Source organism: Hypomesus transpacificus, chromosome 22 (genome assembly GCF_021917145.1).
Source record: "Hypomesus transpacificus isolate Combined female chromosome 22, fHypTra1, whole genome shotgun sequence".
Taxonomy (NCBI): Eukaryota; Metazoa; Chordata; class Actinopteri; order Osmeriformes; family Osmeridae; genus Hypomesus; species Hypomesus transpacificus.
The window spans coordinates 12,941,377-12,959,813 of record NC_061081.1 but is presented as its reverse complement, the minus strand read 5'-3'; the positions used below and the strand labels follow the sequence as shown (position 1 = coordinate 12,959,813).

Sequence of the window (18,437 nt, the reverse complement as noted above, 5' to 3'; positions counted from 1 at the left end):
TCGGCAGAGCTAAGACTTGAAGACGTGCACGGCCCTCACCACGTACTGCCGGCAGATGGGGCACTCGCTCATCCTCTTGCCGCACTTAGTGCACGTGACCATGTGACCGCACTCCAGGAGCACGCAGTCGATGACGGCGTCCATGCAGATGCGGCACAGGTTGTCGTCCAGTGCCAGCTGCGTCCTCGTGCCGTCTGGGAAAAAGAGAGAGCGCGCGGGCGAACGGGGTTCAAAGGTTAGAGACACGACAGAGACAGCTTGCTGGCGGTTGAGTCACATGACATGGGACACAGAACTGGTTTCGACCGCAACATGAGCCAGTCTCTGCCCTGAGCTACACTTTACAGAGTATCAAACAGGCTTGCTCTCCAGCCCTGTCTGTTAGCGAGCGTGTCCACGAAGACGTAACCTGGTAAATGTAATTAAACCTGATGAGGGCGCTGCTATTAAAAGAATATGATATGTCATAAAGAGGGGAAAAGCTCTTAGGGACCGCATCAGCGTCAAATCGAGAGACAAGCCACCAGAGGCAAGCAGGATGAGGGAAGAGATAAGAGGAGAAAAATGTGGAAAATGTAATGGAGCGAGATGGAGGAGATGGGACGTGTGTGTGTGAGCGATGACGTGGGGGGAATGAGCACTCTGAGCTGCAGCAGTGTGCTAGCATGCTTCATGACTCTGCACACAGAACTGTAGCAGCATGCTAGCATGGCCCTGCTCTGAAAGCTGTAGCAGCGGGCTATCAAGATAGCATGCTAGCATGACCCAGCAGTGGGGGACACAGTCTGTAATGAGTGGTTAGAGACTGGGAAGATGGTGGAGGTGGACATGCCTTCAGGCGGCCATCTTACCTCCGACCCCGCCATTACACCCTGGACGAGGATACGCCACCACTTTGGTTACAAAAAGGGGCGGTGACAAAACATCTATTAGTGACTCAAAAACAATCTACTTTAAATCATTATAAATTTGAAGTTGTGAAGCTGTGAAGCAAAATGGTCTCAGATTACTCGTATGGTAACTGTATTGCCAGCGAGACTAGCACAGTTTAAGGACTAGATCAGTAGCGATGCCTAGGCCCCCTTATTTACATGTCTGCCCCCCACAATTTTAATTTTTGATATATATATGAGAAAGATTGTATAAATGTTTTGCTCCCTCATATTAAGATTTTTCATTTTTTTCTGGCTTTTTTCTGGCATTCACTACATACTATTCACATATAACTGTATGTCAGACATAACAGAATGTGCACAGTGCAAGACGCCAGACAGAGCTACATTAGGATTCTCCTCAGGCAGAATGGAAACATCAGGTGTAAATATGAAAGTTTCTCGTGTTCATGTTGTCTCACCTGCTGTTATGCTATCGCTGACATTTTCCACTAGAATAAAAACAAACAAAAAAACAAATTGTTAATGATACTGCAAAATCAGAACAGGTCAGTGTGAAAAGTTTACGTTTTTAGTTTTAATTTTTATTTGGTGGCATGATCAATCTGTCATTACATTATTATGTTGTCATTACTCTGTGAATACCGTTATTATACCATTGTTACACTGTTGTTACACTGTTATTACACTGTTATTACACTGTTGCGCAGATGGGAAGTAATGAAGTACAAATACTTTATTACCATACTTACTTTATTACCATTTTTCTGGTATGAGTACTTCACTATTTATTTTTCTGAAAACTTTTTACCTTCACGTTCATCATGTAATAATTGATACGATGTCACAATCAAGGGCATGATGTCATAATGACGCTTACTGGACTTCCTGTTCTGCTCGTTCTCCCGGTAGAGGCGATGCACCCTCTCCATCAGCTCCCACTTCTCACAGCAGCCTGAGTAGTTCACAAAGTTCCTGGCCAGGATCTCTTTGAGCTGGCGGACAGACAGGTTCTTGATGTCTCCTTCGTGCTCCAGGTCGGAGAGAGACGCACGCACCCTTCTCTGTGTAGCCGGGCTGACCTGGAGGAGAGACCACACAGTGAAGACTTTTTGGTATTTTTAGGTTAAATTGTAAATTATGGCTACTTATATTTTTATTTTTTATTCCCCTTAGTATTAGCTAGATCCCCCTTAGTATTAGCTAGACTTTGTTCCTTTTGTATAGTTAGTCCACATATTTAAGTTTCAATATTCCTATATGTTTAATGTATGCACCTCCCTGCCAAAGTAAATTCCTTGTTTGTGCAAACACTCATGGCGAATAAAATCCCTTCTGATTCTGATTCACTTCTGACAAACCAACATCCCACTCCAGCCATCCCATCTCTAACCCCTTCAGTTCCTCTAGTTCTGGTGGTGTACAGGTGAGAATCACTGCCCCACTTCTCAGCTGACCTGGATTCAATCCCCACTGTAAATTTAGATATTATTTCACAGCAGTTTCCCCCAGGGATCGATAAACATCTTCTCTACTGTTATAGCACTTAGCACAGCTCAGGAAGAGAGCGGGTAAGTGTTACTACTATTGACGTCTTTTTATTCATATGCTTTCATCCTGAGCGATGTATAGATGGAGATTTGAACCTGCAACCTTAAGATCTGCAGTGAAACGCTCTACCCCTGAGCTGTGGCCATCACTGCTGTACTCTGACAGTACTTTACACATCACATCAGAGAGTTTTGAAGACGATGTCAGGACTTCTACAGCAGAGAGGGCTTGGGGTGGGGTCTCCTCACCTCTGGGATGTTCTCAACGGGTTCCAGGTTCAGGAGCGACACAGTTGGAATCTCCGCGTGGTCCTGAGAGTCAAAGCAGCGCACAGAAGGATTTAAGAGATGTAACAACCTGCAGTTCGCTGGATAACCACAGGGGGAGCTGCAGCCCCAGCATCCTCAGTCCCTTCACAAAATAGCCCTTGCCCCTCGCATGAAGAAGACAAATCAAACACAGGGAAAACCTCTCTCTTCAGACGTCTTATAACAGCTAAGTAACTTAAACGACGTCCTCTCAGGACTATATATATATATGTATTTTACATTCACTATTCAGTAACATTGCAACTTCTTATCTCAACTCTGCAGTGAATAATTCCCTTTGAAGCCGGTGGTTGTAATTGGAGTGACTCACTATGGCTGCAGCCAGCAGAAGTGCTCCCAGCATGTGGCACATTGCTGCATTAAGGCAACCCATTTATGTGCAATGAAGAAAAGTCATAAAACAGAAATGGTCATAAGAGTACCAACCCCTCCCTCTAACCCCCCTCTAATCCCCTTCCCCCCTCCCCCCCCTCCCCCGCAGCACAAAAAGGCAATTAGCTAATGGTTGCAGGCAGCTCTTCCTGTGTGATGTCACAATGAGGAATGGAGTGTGCGTGTGTGTGTGTGTGGGGGGGGGGGGGGGGGGGGGGGGGGGGGGAGGTCAGCCACATTCCACCAGACCAATCAGACGCGGCCTCCCACAATGCACCTGTGTTCATAATGAATGCATGAGTGGATCCGGTGGCGTCGTCCCTCCCAGTCCAACTGTCAAGCTACACCTCGACTCTCTCTACTTCTAGAATCTGCTCTCTCTGGCCAGACCCAAGCCGGGACAAGCTTTTTCTCGTCGGGTTCTGAAACCTTGACGACCAACCAGGATGTGAACCGCTGACGTTGAGGCTACCAATAGAACACTGGCAGGGACAGAGTGTAGCGTGATATTGTGTTGCCCCTTTTCTCTCTGAAGCTACAGCTGTGGCGCTGGAGGAGATTCATAAAATAACCCGTGTGTGTGTGTGTGAGAGAGAGTATGTGTGAGCGAATGAGAGATAGAAAGAGAGAGAGCGAGCGTTATATAACAGACTCCGCACAACAGACCCCCCCAAAAAATAAAAAAGGCAAATTGCTTAATCCCTGGCTGTCACTGGCTTCTCCCAGGACCTTGCACACAAACACACTCTGAGTGCAGCTGTTTCCAAGCTAGGTCACGTGGACCTCAGTGTTGTTCTTGAGAGGATGACGAGGTGCAGAAGGAAAGTAACACACGTCGCCAGCTCGTTTATTTCCCACAGCCACACCACCAGGAGACCTCATAGAAGCTGCGCTCGCTGAACTAAACATCGTCTTGGTCTCTCCGTCAGACTGCGCGTTTAATGGAACGTATTCATTAAGCAGACGCTTTTGTCCAGAGCAACGTACAGGGAGGGGATTTGAACCTGCAATCTCTTGATCAGCATTACTCTACCACGGAGCTATGCCACAACCGACCACTTTAAACCCATAATCTCCCGTGATAAGGATTCTGTAGATATATTTTGCCTGCGTGTGTGTATTAGCCAACGTGTGTGTGTGTTATGTGTGCATGTATTGTATGCGTGTGTCTGTGAGTGTGTGTATGTTCAATCTGTGTGTGTGTGTACATACCTGACTAGGGGTCCCTGAGCTGTCACTCCGGCTGAGCGCATCTTCCTGTGAGGCAGACACCACCGACAGTTCGGACGGGGAGCGTGCGGGGGACGGGGGCGTGGCCTGGAGCGAGTGAGCCGGCGAGTGAAGACTGTCCGTATCAGCCGGCCCTTCCTCCTCAAGCTCCTCCCCCTCCTCCGCCTCGAGCTCCTCCCCCTCTTCCTCCTCCTCCTCTTCCTGGTTCGCCCCCAGGGGTCGAGGGGTGCCCGCGGCCCCCTGGTGACAGAGCACCAGGTCCACCAGGTCCTCTTTCTCCCGGCAGGTGTCTGTGGGGATGTTGCGCAGGAGCAGGTACTGGCGCAGGTCTTTGACGCGCAGCTGCATGAGGCGCGGCCGCTGGAAGCAGGTGGCGCGGAGCAGGTGGCAGGTGGTGCAGCAGCGCAGGTCCTCCTGCGGCACCGAGCACAGGGCGCAGAAGCTCCTCTTGCAGTCCGAGCACACGTGCTGCGTGGGGGGGGGTGGGGGTGGGATGTGTGTGTGACAGGGTGAGGAAGGGGTGGGGTTGGGGGGTAGGAGGGTGAGGAAGGGGAGGGGTTGGGGGAGAGGGCGGGGTGTGACAGGGGGTGGGGTGGAGACATTTGGGGAGGGAGGGAGGAAAGAGAGAGAGATGATGTTGTTCTTGCTGAAGGTACTTTGCCACACCTTCCTCATTAGCACCTGAATCACCCAGCAGAATTCTTTACTTCCATCATTGACTCAATTGAGCCTTTCAATTATCCAGACTTTGTATTCATTATGGTTAATGAGAGGGACATTGCACATCAGCACTACCAAACTACTTACCTGTGTCCCTCACTGAAGATGTCATGACATTCTAAAAAGGTTTAAAAAAAAAAAAAAAAAAAAAACTAGAATCCAAATTAACCATGCATAATATTTATGTTTATTTATGACATTTCCAGCCTTATCTCAGCGTACTGATGATAGACAGACAAATAAAATACCCTGAACGGGCACAGAATACGATTGGATGCACCGGGAATAATTTCCATATCATTGGTGTGCAAATGTGTTCCGGTCCAGAAAGAGGCCATTTCCACGGTGACAGATCCATTCTTCAGCCCCTGTGTGCAAACCTCCTCCAGCGTCTCTCCTTTCATGACATAAATACCAAGCTTGGACACACACGGGTGTGTATTGGGGGTTTAAGCATGGCTACAGGTGTGGCTGTGATGATAGAGCTATCTAAGCTGAGGCTGGGAGCTGTCAGGAGACCCCCAGAGCTCTAATCTGGGTCCCTGTGGGCACTGATGCCAGGAACACCAGTGAGATGCACTCAGCTGGTGACCTGTGGCTCAGCTGGACACCCTGGGATAGGGGAGCATGGAGTGGGAACAGACATCTTGAAATCCCCAATGACCTTCTCGTATCAGCACCTCCGTTAGCCTTACTGTCATCATCCTCATCAGCACCACCCACCACCCTCATCCTCATCACCACCACCCTCATCATCATCACCACCACCCTCCTCCTCATCAGGACCCCGTCCTACCTTGCGTCTGAACACAGAGAAGGCCAGTCCGCAGGCCTTGCACAGCTGCCCGGCGCTCCCTGAGGTGGTGGGGGGGTAGGTGGAGTACCCTGCGCTGGGGGCGAAGCGGAAAGGCCCCGCCCCGGAGCCGAAGCCAGGCTGCTGCGCCCGCACCGTGCCCGTCCCGATCACCTCGTTCAGCAGCCCGCAGCAGGATGCCCACATCGACGATGCCCCCGCCTACACACACACGCAAGGAGACACACACACATACACGGTAAAACACACAAGTACGTACACAAACAGACGTCCAAGTCTGCGTAGACTAGTAGTAGAGCGTTAACCGACCTGAAAGGAACTACATTTCCATTTTACATTTAGTCATTTAGCAGACGCTCTTATCCAGAGCGACTCACTACAGGGACATTCCCCCCAAGGCAAGTAGGGTGACGTGCCTTGCCCAAGGGCACAACTTCATTTTGCACAGTCGGGAATCGAACCGGCAACCTTCTGATTAACAGCCCGACTCACTAACCCAGTGGTTCCCAACCCTGGTCCTCGGGACCCCCTGTCCTGCATGTTTAAGATGTTTCCCTGCTCCAACACACCTGATTCAAATGAATGGGTCGTTTTCCAGCTCTGCAGAAGCATGTTAACGACCATTCATTTGAATCAGGTGTGTTACTACTACTACTAACCGCTCAGCTGTAAGTCGCTCTGGATAAGAGCGTCTGCTAAATCAGTGGTTCTCAATCCTGGTCCTCGGGACCCCCTGCCCTGCATGTTTTAGATATTTCCCTGCTCCAACACACCTGATTCAAATAAATGGGCTTGATAACAACCTATTAATTTGAATCAGGTGTGTTTGAGGAGGGAAACATCTAAAACATGCAGGGCAGGGGGTCCCGAGGACCAGGATTGAGAACCACTGTACTAAATGACTAAATGTAAATGTAATGTATCCATCAAGGGGAATATTACTCATATTGCTCCCTGCTTCATATTATATGTATGTTGCTTGCAAATGCTAGAGGCAGGGAGTGCTTCCCCTTAGATACACCCACTCCACCAAGCTAAACCTATTTCCATGTCTATGGTTGTCAATAAATGCTTAATCGATACGTGAGTGTCTCGACAGAAATTAGCTCATAGATTAATGATAAACCCAACCACAGTTTGAAACCCTTGACGGCCAGTGTTTAAAAGGGAGCGAGTCTAGGAGCAGACAAAGGGGCATCTCTAACATGCCACTCCACTTGTCATTCATCACTGATTCCCACAATGCACTTGAAATCGTTTCAGCAGTTCCCTCCCTCTCTGGAGTTCTGTCCTGGGTGTGTCCTGGGAAGGTATAGTTCAGTGGTTAGAGCGTATGACTGCAGAGCAAGACGTTGCAGGTTCATATTACCCCTGTACCGTTTAGTGTCTCCTACATTAATACATGTTATTCCTCCTCCCTATATAAATCTTAACATTTTTTATTTATTTAACGTTTATTATATTTGAACCTGGCAAGTCAATTACGAAGATTCTTATTTTCAGTATTAGGCTGGACAGAGCGCCGAGTCTGCAACCCAGCAATCATTATGAGCAGCACAAACATTTGTCTCCAAAGCGACGTACAAATACCGCATTTAGTTACCACAGAAGAAGACCTAGGATCAGGAGTGCATAGCTCTAACACTATTTCAGTGGTCTTTACCAGTTGAAGTACTTTCAACAGTACTGGGCTCATTGTGTGAGCGGCCAGCGCTCTGGTAAAGTTGACCCAGTATCTGTCATGGTGCCGGAACAAAAGAACTGCATGTGACAGGCCTGTCCGACCCTTGTTTACTGACCACAACACTGCCCAGGGTCTGGCAGCCAAGATGGCGTGATCTAAACCGAAGCTGCTTGGAGCATACTGATGAGGAGAGGAGAGAGGGAGGAAGGAGGAGGGGAGGAGAGGAGGGAGGAGAATATGTCTTCTGTTCCAGGGTCTGGGGAATCAATAGGCTGACATGAGCTTATAGCCCGATATACTGGGGCCTCGTGGCTCACCACAGAAGAAGACAGTGTCTCCCGCGGCTCACCACAGAAGAAGACAGAGTCCGTTTCACGCAGGGCTCGCTCTGGTGTTTACAGGGAGAGGGCTCAGCATCTGCTGTGACCCGGGACACCATGACCCCTCTGATCTCACCTCCTCTATCAGCTTAAACAGCGCTTACGTAACACAGGAGCTGAGCGCTACATGGGGAGAGCCTGCTGGAGCAGACGGAGGTGAACTGGAAGGCTGGCTAAACCAGACATACACAGAGTTGCAGTTGTTCGGTTGGCAAAGGTTTATAGGTGTGTTTAGGGTGGGTGTAGCTCAGTGGTTAGAGCATTTGACTGCAAATCAAGAGGTTGAAGGTTCAAGGATAGACGGTAGGAGAGGCGGGAAGCTTGAACCCAGCAGAGGAGTTGAAAAGAGAGAAAAGGAACCAGGGAAAGAGAGGAGGGAGCTAGGACCCAGGAGAGGAAAAGAGTGGAGGGAGCTAGGACCCAGGAGAGGAAAAGAGAGGAGGCGGCCTATTAACATGCTCCCCTCTTCCTCCTCCAGCTCCTCAGCTGTGCCCTGCTAGACTGACGAGGAGCTGGGAGGCAGCCTGACACGACTCCTGCCTGGCAGGGCGCCACCAGGAGAGCCTCTCAGGACAGTCTCTCCTCTCAGGACAGTCTCTCCTCTCAGGACAGTCTCGCCTCTCAGGACAGTCTCTCCTCTCAGGACAGTCTCTCCTCTCAGGACAGTCTCTCCCTGGTCTCCTTTGCAGCAGGTTTAGGACAATCCTCCATCCTGACACACTCTTGTGTCAGACAGGGTCTGGCAGCGTGCCTTGACTGTGCAGAGGCTCCCTTATGAACATCTAGGACTTTCTATATACTGCTCAACTTTGAGCCATTTGGCAAGATGAATGTCAGCCTGTAGTCTGGATGATGCTGAGGAGAGATAAGGCTGTGTTTCTTCCCTCTGTATTTTGGGAGAAAAGGCCTAAAATCTTCAATCGGATCAAACTGATATGAAGAGAGGCTTTATGTCTCCGGTTCTTTTTCATTCTCTGTTCCAGATGTAAGAGTTGATAAGTGTTCTCTGCTAAAGCAGTTGGATGTATAATTGTATTTTTTTTTTTTTTTATAAATGCTGACCCACAGCAGTGAACCTCTCTTACCATTCAATATTCCATATTCCACCATTCACATAGTTAGTGTTCTATTTTCGCCTTCCATCCATTCACTCTCCATCCCCGGTTCTCTCTCCATCCCAGCACATCCTCTCTCTCTTTCTTGCTCTCTCTTTCCCTCCATGCCCCCTCCTCTCACTCCATCTCCATGGAGATGGTCTTGACATAGTGAGGCGTGCGTTCAGCCGGTTCTAAGCACTGCACTTCCACCAAGACCAGGATCAGGAAGTGACTGACAGGAAGTCCCAGCTCATCCAATCAAGAGTCTCTCTGATTGGCAGGCCCCACACAAAGGGATCTGAACAGCAGTCCTCCTTCCCTCATCTCTTCATCTCTTTCTCCCCTCTTCTCCTCTCTTCCTCCCCTCCCCTCCTCTCTTCCTCCCCTCCTCTCCTCTCTTCCTCCCGTCCTCTTTTCCTCCCCTCCCCTCCTCTCTTCCTCCCCTCCCCTCTTCCTCCTCTCTTCCTCCCCTCCTCTCTTCCTCCTCTCTTCCTCCCCTCCCCTCCTCTCTTCCTCCCCTCCTCTCTTCCTCCTATCTTCCTCCTCTCCTCTCTTCCTCCCCTCCTCTCTTCCTCCCCTCCTCTCTTCCTCCTCTTTTCCTCCCCTCCTCTCCTCTCTTCCTCCCCTCCCCTCCTCTCTTCCTCCCCTCCTCTCCTCTCTTCCTCCCCTCCTCTTTTCCTCCCCTCCCCTCCTCTCTTCCTCCCCTCCTCTCTTCCTCCTCTCTTCCTCCCCTCCCCTCCTATCTTCCTCCCCTCCTCTCTTCCTCCTCTCTTCCTCCTCTCTTCCTCCCCTCCCCTCCTATCTTCCTCCCCTCCTCTCTTCCTCCTATCTTCCTCCTCTCCTCTCTTCCTCCCCTCCTCTCTTCCTCCCCTCCTCTCTTCCTCCTCTTTTCCTCCCCTCCTCTCCTCTCTTCCTCACGCATCAACACAATGTCCCAGATCTGCATTCAGGAAGTGACCGTGGGAGATTCTACTCACATACAAAACACAAAAGCCTGTTTTAGCAAAGCAGTTCATATCCATGGCTCCAGACAATCTCTGGCACATTTGGAAGTGTGGAGAACACAGGTTGTGTTCGCTCAGTCAGGAAATGAAGTCCAGCCCCAAAAAACACTTTCCTCCAGGGTGGTAAGAGGACAGGCGCCTAATATGAAGGAAAATGGATTCAGATGAGGGAATATTTTTTGGAGGGCAGCAATAAAACCAAAGCTTGTCCTCTAGAGAAGATGATTCTGTGTTATTAAAATCTGACTGGCACATTTAATACCAACAAGCAGACTGATACAGCGGTGACGAGGTCTTAAATTCCAATAGATTTGCGCCGTCACTTAGGGTCGTACATTTCTAAATCAATTTTTTAGGGGGTTGTGTCAGTGAAGCTACAAAATATTCTGGAGCCTCTGCCAGACAAACAGCTGGGAAACAACTGGAAGTAGGTTAAATCCCTTTGAAGCTCAATATATACAATGTGTACAATTTCAGTTTCTAATTCCAGCAGCTCCTTTCTTGTCATATCTTGTGTTCTCTAATATCTCTGATGAAGATGTGAAGATAACCATTTGTCTAGTTCATGGATGATCACCATTACCTTAACGTAAAAGCCTGAAATAGAGACTTTAATCACACCGGAAGTGAGTTTCAGATAGGGATTGTTCCCAGGCTGAAAACCTTCTTTCCGATGTTAACCAGTAGATAGAATGTATTATATTATTCCACAGCCCATTTCTAGGAAACAAGATACCTTCATTCTAGAGAGATATCAACTTCCATCACTAGTAGACCACGATGACACGTTACACAGGCCCTTACAGTCTTGACGATGCACCACACAATAAAGCTTGACTAAACTTTTAAATGTCTTAGAGGTCATATCCTGTTTATTGCAAAAAGGGTAGGCTCCAGTGTAAAGCCTTTACAAATTTTGAATGGATTTCAGAGATGACTGAAATAGATGAACAATGACTGCTAATGCCAATTTCGTGTTTACATTTGAAGATTTCGCAGAAGTTTAAAAAAACTTGCGTGCTGCTGCACTCTTATTGGCAATCATAAACTGTTGATAATTTCTCGTCTACTGCTACGTCTACATAGACTGGCTTGTTACTGTAATCATGCATATCTTGTCAGAAAGAGGGACATAATTGGTTAAAAATGACGTACATTACTTTTATTTATTGAGATTGGAATCCTCTCACTGGAAAAAAAACTGATGATGATTAACATCATCCTTATCATTGCTGTTTAAGTATGTGGCGTTCCTGCGCAGTGATTTGTAAGGATTACACAGTTCCCTTCATTTGGTACAGGTGATTATCTAGAACCAGACGTCTCGAAATATTCTCTCACTCATTGACTGCAGTAAACTGATTATGTTATTAGAGATTAACGCTCGCTCGCGGTTGAATGGGCACTGCACTCCACTCTCTAGTGCAAGTGAACTGAAGCATCCAGGAGTGGGAATCTGAAGACCCAAGCAAGCTCATTAACACCGTATATTATCATCTAGTTTAGCGGTGCACTTGTATTTACAGTTACCACTAGGGAAGCGCTCGGATTATTATAATAAATATGATTTTTACATATACTGTAATCTACCACTCTAACGCCACTGTCGGCTTCATCGTGTGAAATAATCAGCTATAATAACATCATATACTGAATTCTCAACTGTCATCGGCATGCGTCTATTATACTGTTTATTTGTATTTCTCCTTGCAAAGTCTATTAAAGTTAACCTCGAGAAAACAGATTGAATACATCACAATTCCATAGATGTATTAACATTGTACGTACCTTCATGATGAATCACGGTTGTGGAAATTGTCAAGTAATATTAGGACGATGACCATTGCAAGGGCACAAGAAATAACACCATTACGTCTTCCCTCTCTCGAGCTCCCAGTGTATTTGTAGAACAAGCATAACGTAATGGACAATTCGGCCTCGACCAATCACAGAAAAGATAGAGCCACGGTTATCTTTAGCAGCCAATCCCCTTTACAATTACAGCATAGTGGGCGTTCTGCGCTATGCGTAGGCACGCACGCTTCATAGACTGGATTTTGCTGAGTTTCGACGGAACGTGAATGATTTATGTAGATTCACGCGACTGAAATGCTCTCTCTTAATCCGTGAATTTAGAAGAACTTCTTTAACTATACTTTTATTTAGGTGACAGTCTAGCTACGAGATCCCTTGACTATTATTTGGTGGTTCTGACACTCACGTAAACACTTGTGGCTGCTGATTACTTGCACAGGGTTGAAGAAAAAATGCTTGAACGAAATGCAAGCGTTTTGAATGACCACTATAACAACTCTCCGTCTCCTAGTATGGTGCTCCATCTAGTGGTGTGATCAGTACAATACATGTGCAAGTCAAATTATGTTCTACGAGGGACCGTTTAGGAAGTATTTCAGACGAGCATTCCACATGTGTGTGAGGTTCCAGTGCTGTGGGATGCGCGTGTGAACGTTCCACATGTGAATTTGTCTACTTCATATGTGTTTTGTGTAACAACGGTCTTGACGTATTTCCTAAACTGCCCCTCATAATGTTAGGTGATTGAAGTATCTCTGGCAAAGTCGATATCATTAAATCAGAATTTCGAAGGTTCAGAAAGAGGTTTAGAGGTTGTAAAATGCACGTAATGTATATATGTCTATGGTCCCCGCCCCCCGGGGGGGGCCGGTGTATAGCAACCCCCACGAGCTTCTGCTGCTGACATAGAGCAAGGACACCAGCACACATAGGCTTACATCACAATGAACATGAACTTGAACAAATCAACACATTCAAGACACTACAATATGTTTGGGCTGATCTGATATGGTTGTTGCCGTGGTTGTTATGTGTCAGCAAGGGAGAGAGAGAGTGTGTATTAAGAATATAAGAAATGCAAATGGCCCAAAGCCCAACAGATGTTCTGGAGACCTGAGTTTACTCCACCAGCGCTTACACCATCTGTGAGGCAGCACTGGCACACAGCGACACACCCCGGACTCTGAACCACAGACAGACAGACCCAATGTCCAAGTGCAACCCACTGACGCGCTGGAAAACCCCGGGATTGCCTGTCAGAACAGCCGCTCACGCACCACTAATGAACATTCACTGTTGTAACACTGTCAACAGACTGTTTACATTTGACGGTTCGTTTGTTTTGGCAGACGCTTTCCAGCCAAGCGCCATGCACATAAAGTACGGCAGAGAGTCAGGAGTGAGAAAAGCGCTGTTATCCTGTGCACAGAAGTGTGAGCGCGTACAGCTGAGCTTCACTAGCAGTGGCCCCAAGTCTTATCTGACTACACACACACACACACACCACAACACACTCTCCACACACACCCCATACACCCCCCCACCTACACACACACAACCATCCCCCCCCCCCCCCCCCACACACACACACACATCTTCAACCCCCCCACCCTCACCACCATACACACACACAAACACACGCCACAACTACACACACACACAACCGACCTAATCCCATCAGGGAAAGTTTGTGGGTGTGTACCCGGAGGCTCCAGCAGACCCCTCAGAGATATCAACATCTCTGATCGACATCTCTGATCGACATCTCTGATCGACATCTCTGATCGACATCTCTGATCAACATCTCTGATCGACATCTCTGATCAACATTTCTGATCAACATCTCTGATCGACATCTCTGATCGACATTTCTGATCGACATCTCTGATCGACATCTCTGATCGACATCTCTGATCGACATCTCTGATCAACATCTCTGATCAACATCTCTGATCGACATCTCTGATCGACATCTTTGATCAACATCTCTGATCGACATCTCTGATCGACATCTCTGATCAACATTTCTGATCGACATCTCTGATCGACATCTCTGATCAACATCTCTGATCAACATCTCTGATCAACATCTCTGATCGACATCTCTGATCAACATTTCTGATCAACATCTCTGATCAACATCTCTGATCAACATCTCTGATCGACATCTCTGATCAACATCTCTGATCAACATTTCTGATCGACATCTCTGATCAACATCTCTGATCGACATCTCTGATCGACATCTCTGATCTACATCTCTGATCAACATCTCTGATCTACATCTCTGATCGACATCTCTGATCGACATCTCTGATCGACATCTCTGATCAACATCTCTGATCAACATCTCTGATCGACATTTCTGATCGACATCTCTGATCGACATCTCTGATCGACATCTCTGATCGACATCTCTGATCAACATCTCTGATCAACATCTCTGATCAACATTTCTGATCGACATCTCTGATCGACATCTCTGATCGACATCTCTGATCGACATCTCTGATCAACATCTCTGATCAACATTTCTGATCGACATCTCTGATCAACATCTCTGATCAACATTTCTGATCGACATCTCTGATCAACATCTCTGATCAACATCTCTGATCGACATCTCTGATCGACATCTCTGATCGACATCTCTGATCAACATCTCTGATCAACATCTCTGATCGACATCTCTGATCAACATTTCTGATCAACATCTCTGATCAACATCTCTGATCAACATTTCTGATCGACATCTCTGATCGACATCTCTGATCGACATCTCTGATCAACATCTCTGATCAACATCTCTGATCAACATCTCTGATCGACATCTCTGATCGACATCTCTGATCGACATCTCTGATCGACATCTCTGATCAACAGTTCTGATCAACATCTCTGATCGACATCACTGATCAACATCTCTGATCAACATCTCTGATCAACATCTCTGATCGACATCTCTGATCAACATTTCTGATCAACATCTCTGATCAACATTTCTGATCAACATCTCTGATCAACATTTCTGATCAACATTTCTGATCAACTTAATATAATCAACATAATAATCAAAATCAGTACATAAAGCCCTATGTTAACTAGTTGTACATTCTTATGCAATCCAATCCACCAAGCAACTCAAAACGAGAGTGAATACTAACAGAAGAATATTCCAGGGGATTTTTACATTTTTTGGGGCCGCTACCCACACGGTTTGCTGTGTTGCTCATTCCACAAATGCACGATCCTTACAAGCTAATCAGGCTTTCCAACGATATAAAATACAATACCATTTGGTAGTATTGAAGGGGAGGAATAATGGACTGAAATAACGTTTCCGAACTTTTTTTGAGGAGTTTATATTGAAGGTTTGCGGTCATGTGCCACCTACTTTTCTGCCAATAGAGGGCGCCGTAGGCCAGCTTATAGTAGGACTCACTAAGAGATCCACTCAAGAGCAGGACCGGCCCTACGGTTTTGGAGAACCTAAACAATAGTGTAGGGAGCCCTTTGATTGGGCAATTATTTTATGTACAAAATGTGGGGGCCCTACGATTGGTTCAGTTTGTTTATTGGGTTGGTCCGGCCCTGTTCCAGAGGGTATATAGTCCACGTCCCACAGGAATAATTCAACACGAGTTAGAGTTACAGCCTCGCCAGTTTTTTGACCCCTCACCCCTGCCAGAGAAGCGCACATCTCGCCCTGAACTCATAACTTCAGTCCACCTTTCACCTCTCAGGAACTTTGCCAACGAGTTCAGTTGGAAGTCACTGTCAGATAAATTAAACATATCACCCCAGAGGTGCTACAAAACCTCCCTTCACCCCCACTCCGATTTCGAAGATCCGTTTTACTGTCTGATCCCATTATATTCTTGCAGTGCTGTAAACGCAGTAAACAGTCTGGCTTATTAACCTTATTAATAATAAACATTATACTCTGCTTGATAGAGTGACACCAGGGGCCTGTTCCATAAAGTCCGCTCAAAAAAGCTATACTTAAAGTCATAAACCAGACTTGAATAAGTGTAATTAGTCAAGCGGGGCTTAAGCGATTCCATAAAGGCCAATTTCAGCTCATGCAGTCCTACTAATTTAAGTCAGATTTACCTAGTCAAGCTAATTGCGCGTGCACCCTATTTTTTAACAGCCCGAGAGGTAGGCTAAAACATGGATCATACAGCAATGCACACGGCCACATGACCCTTTAAATCGTGTACAATGACAGCTCCCTCACCCATCACTTCAATCAAAGTAAAATGACACGCCATGATTGACGTCATGAACGATAAGCTACGTGGGTTGAGGACCTTTTTAGACCTTCGTTGATTAAAAAATACCCTCTAAACTAATCTCAATTGACTTTTTGGACATTGTTTAAAATAAATAGCCTACTATAAATTAAAACATTATCCAGTAGCCTAACTTTTTAACATGGGTTTTGTGTCGGAGGGCGGATTTAGGTTCGTTTCGCAATTGTAGGCTACTGTTAACAATTATATTGCTATGATAATTATACTCGGATAATTTAGATTGAGATATAGGCCTATGCCTGATACCTAAACATTTGAAATCACAAACTAACATCCATACATTTAACGGCTATGGTGCGTAGCCTATCAAAGCATTGTTCATCATTGTTTAATGCACTAGGCTAAATGTTGTAGCCTATGTAGGCTATTTACGTTGATTTTCTATTAATGTTGAACATATTGAACTGATAATAAAAAAAATTAGAATATACGTGGTAAATCATCGTCTTCCCGTTGGGTCAGTGTTACAGGAACGTCTGGTTATAAGCTGCACCAAGTCACGACAGTTAGTCTGACCCAGAGCCATAGAAAAAGATTTTTCTATGGCTCTGGTCTGACCCTGACCAGACTAGTTTCGCAGCTTAAGTTGCCCTAGTAACCGAGTTCGAGCTACGTGGAGCTAGCTTTATGGAACTGAATGAACAAGAAATGAGTCCGACTAACTGACATAAGTCTGGCTTATTCGGTAAACTCGCTTTATGGAACAGCCTCAGGGAATGTTTATCTTTGTACATCTGGAGAAAAACCCAGAAATAAATACACATTGCCGGGAAAAGGACAACGTCTTAAGAAGGGGGGAAAACTCAATTTTAGAACAGGAATAGTAGGCCTAATCAAAACTTTGTGTGTCGAGAGTTTATAGGCGTTAGTCTTTTCTTGGAATTCCCCCATTGAAGAGGCCAGCAAGCTGTCCTTGACAGGTTGCTTGTGAAATCTCCTCTAGATGTGGAGATACGTCTGCTGGCTGGCATGTCGCCTTGGCTTCGTTCTTTAAGACACTGCAGCTCAGAAAGTTTCCCTGGGGGGAGTTTTGTTTGAAGCATTGTCATGGGAAAAACAATGAGGAACTACGGTTGATTTGGAAATAATAAAACAAAACTTCCTGTTTAAGTTCCAGTTTCATCGCCAACTCTTGGGTATACACAAACACAGATATGTTTTCAGATAGCCTAATTGTATGAGCTTGTATAAGTCCGGGACGCGTCTATGTGTCTCTGTCATGTCTGATCTGACCACCAGAGGGAGTATGTCCACAGTGTGAAGGAAACCAGGCAGCAAAGTATTTCTACTGTGAGCCTTCCTGTGTCCTGTGTTCCTAGTTTTCTAGGTGGACGTCATGCATGCACAGCTCCAACCTTGACCCCAGCCCCAACACCAGCCTCCAGCCCTGACCCCAGCCCCAACACCAGCCTCCAGAAAGAGAGGACATTTTGTCTGAAACTCTGCTTTGCCATGCATCAGCGCCCTCACTCACCCCCAGACTGGCCCTCACAGCCCCCCGACGGTCAACAAAGATGACTGGTCACTGACCGGAAGGCTGGGCCTGAGCTCACCCTGAACACAACAGTCACAATCCTAGGCTCTCATATCATTACACCGTAGAATGTGTCAAAACCTTTACGAGCTCTGGAAAACGAAGCCCAATTCCTGTCAGAACTGTAACAATAATCAGAAGAAGTCCCCGCTTGCCCTCACACCACTGACGGCTTTGTGTCCCAGTGTTCCGTCTCGTCGCCTGGGCGACGCGAGAAGCAGCGTTGCTGTGAGAACAGGAAACAGCTAACCATGTGGCAGGCTGTGTCAATGTCAGCTCCAAATTGGCATAAGATCCAGCGTCATCCGACACCGGTCGCTGGAGTTTCCCTCCAACGTCTAATAAGAGCCTGTGATGAATGGGCCCTACATGACACGTCCTCCTGTGGATGTGCCGAGCCAGGGCTGCTCCCTGGAGACAGCAGTGCTGAGACGACTGTTCCTCCGACAGGCCCATACAGGGCCGGACCATCCACACCTAGCGCTACAGCTGGCGTCCCAGACCAGGTGACGTGCAGGAGTGAAAGCTGTAAGTGGATATCCCCTCTGATGCAGAGAGAGTGGAGTTCATAACTCACAGGGCTTCATCAGGAGGGATGTGGTGTTTGATGGTGAAGAGGGATGTGGGTTGAGAGCCGGGGTTCGGCGGAGGTCATGACTGACGTCGTGTTTTTGGTTGATGTGGGGTCAGCGGAGCTG

General features: G+C 46.9%; 1 protein-coding gene across 2 annotated transcripts; it reads right to left on the bottom strand.

The window, feature by feature from the left end:
• Nucleotides 1-11,965, bottom strand: rnf34b (ring finger protein 34b). Of its 2 annotated transcripts, XM_047045185.1 has the most exons (8): nt 11,863-11,965; nt 5,892-6,110; nt 4,358-4,843; nt 2,693-2,755; nt 1,774-1,975; nt 1,355-1,384; nt 852-893; nt 1-194 (listed from the first exon to the last, which is right to left on the bottom strand). In XM_047045185.1, the coding sequence occupies exons 1-8, from the start codon at nt 11,866-11,868 to the stop codon at nt 10-12; spliced, it is 1,233 nt and encodes a 410-aa protein (XP_046901141.1). In that variant the 5' UTR covers nt 11,869-11,965; the 3' UTR covers nt 1-9. The 2 variants fall into 2 exon arrangements, with proteins under 2 accessions (XP_046901141.1, XP_046901143.1); XM_047045187.1 differs by lacking the exon at nt 852-893.
• Between the last annotated feature and the right edge of the window lie 6,472 nt (nt 11,966-18,437).

What these genes read in the sequence shown, in the direction of transcription:
- rnf34b (XM_047045185.1), bottom strand. An exon ending in CCGTTGAGAACATCCCAGAG is followed by an intron (nt 1,976 to 2,692) that starts GTGAGGAGACCC and finishes TCTCTCCTCCAG; the next exon opens with GTCAGCCCGGCTACACAGAG. An exon ending in CAGCGATAGCATAACAGCAG is followed by an intron (nt 894 to 1,354) that starts GTGAGACAACAT and finishes TTGTAACCAAAG; the next exon opens with TGGTGGCGTATCCTCGTCCA.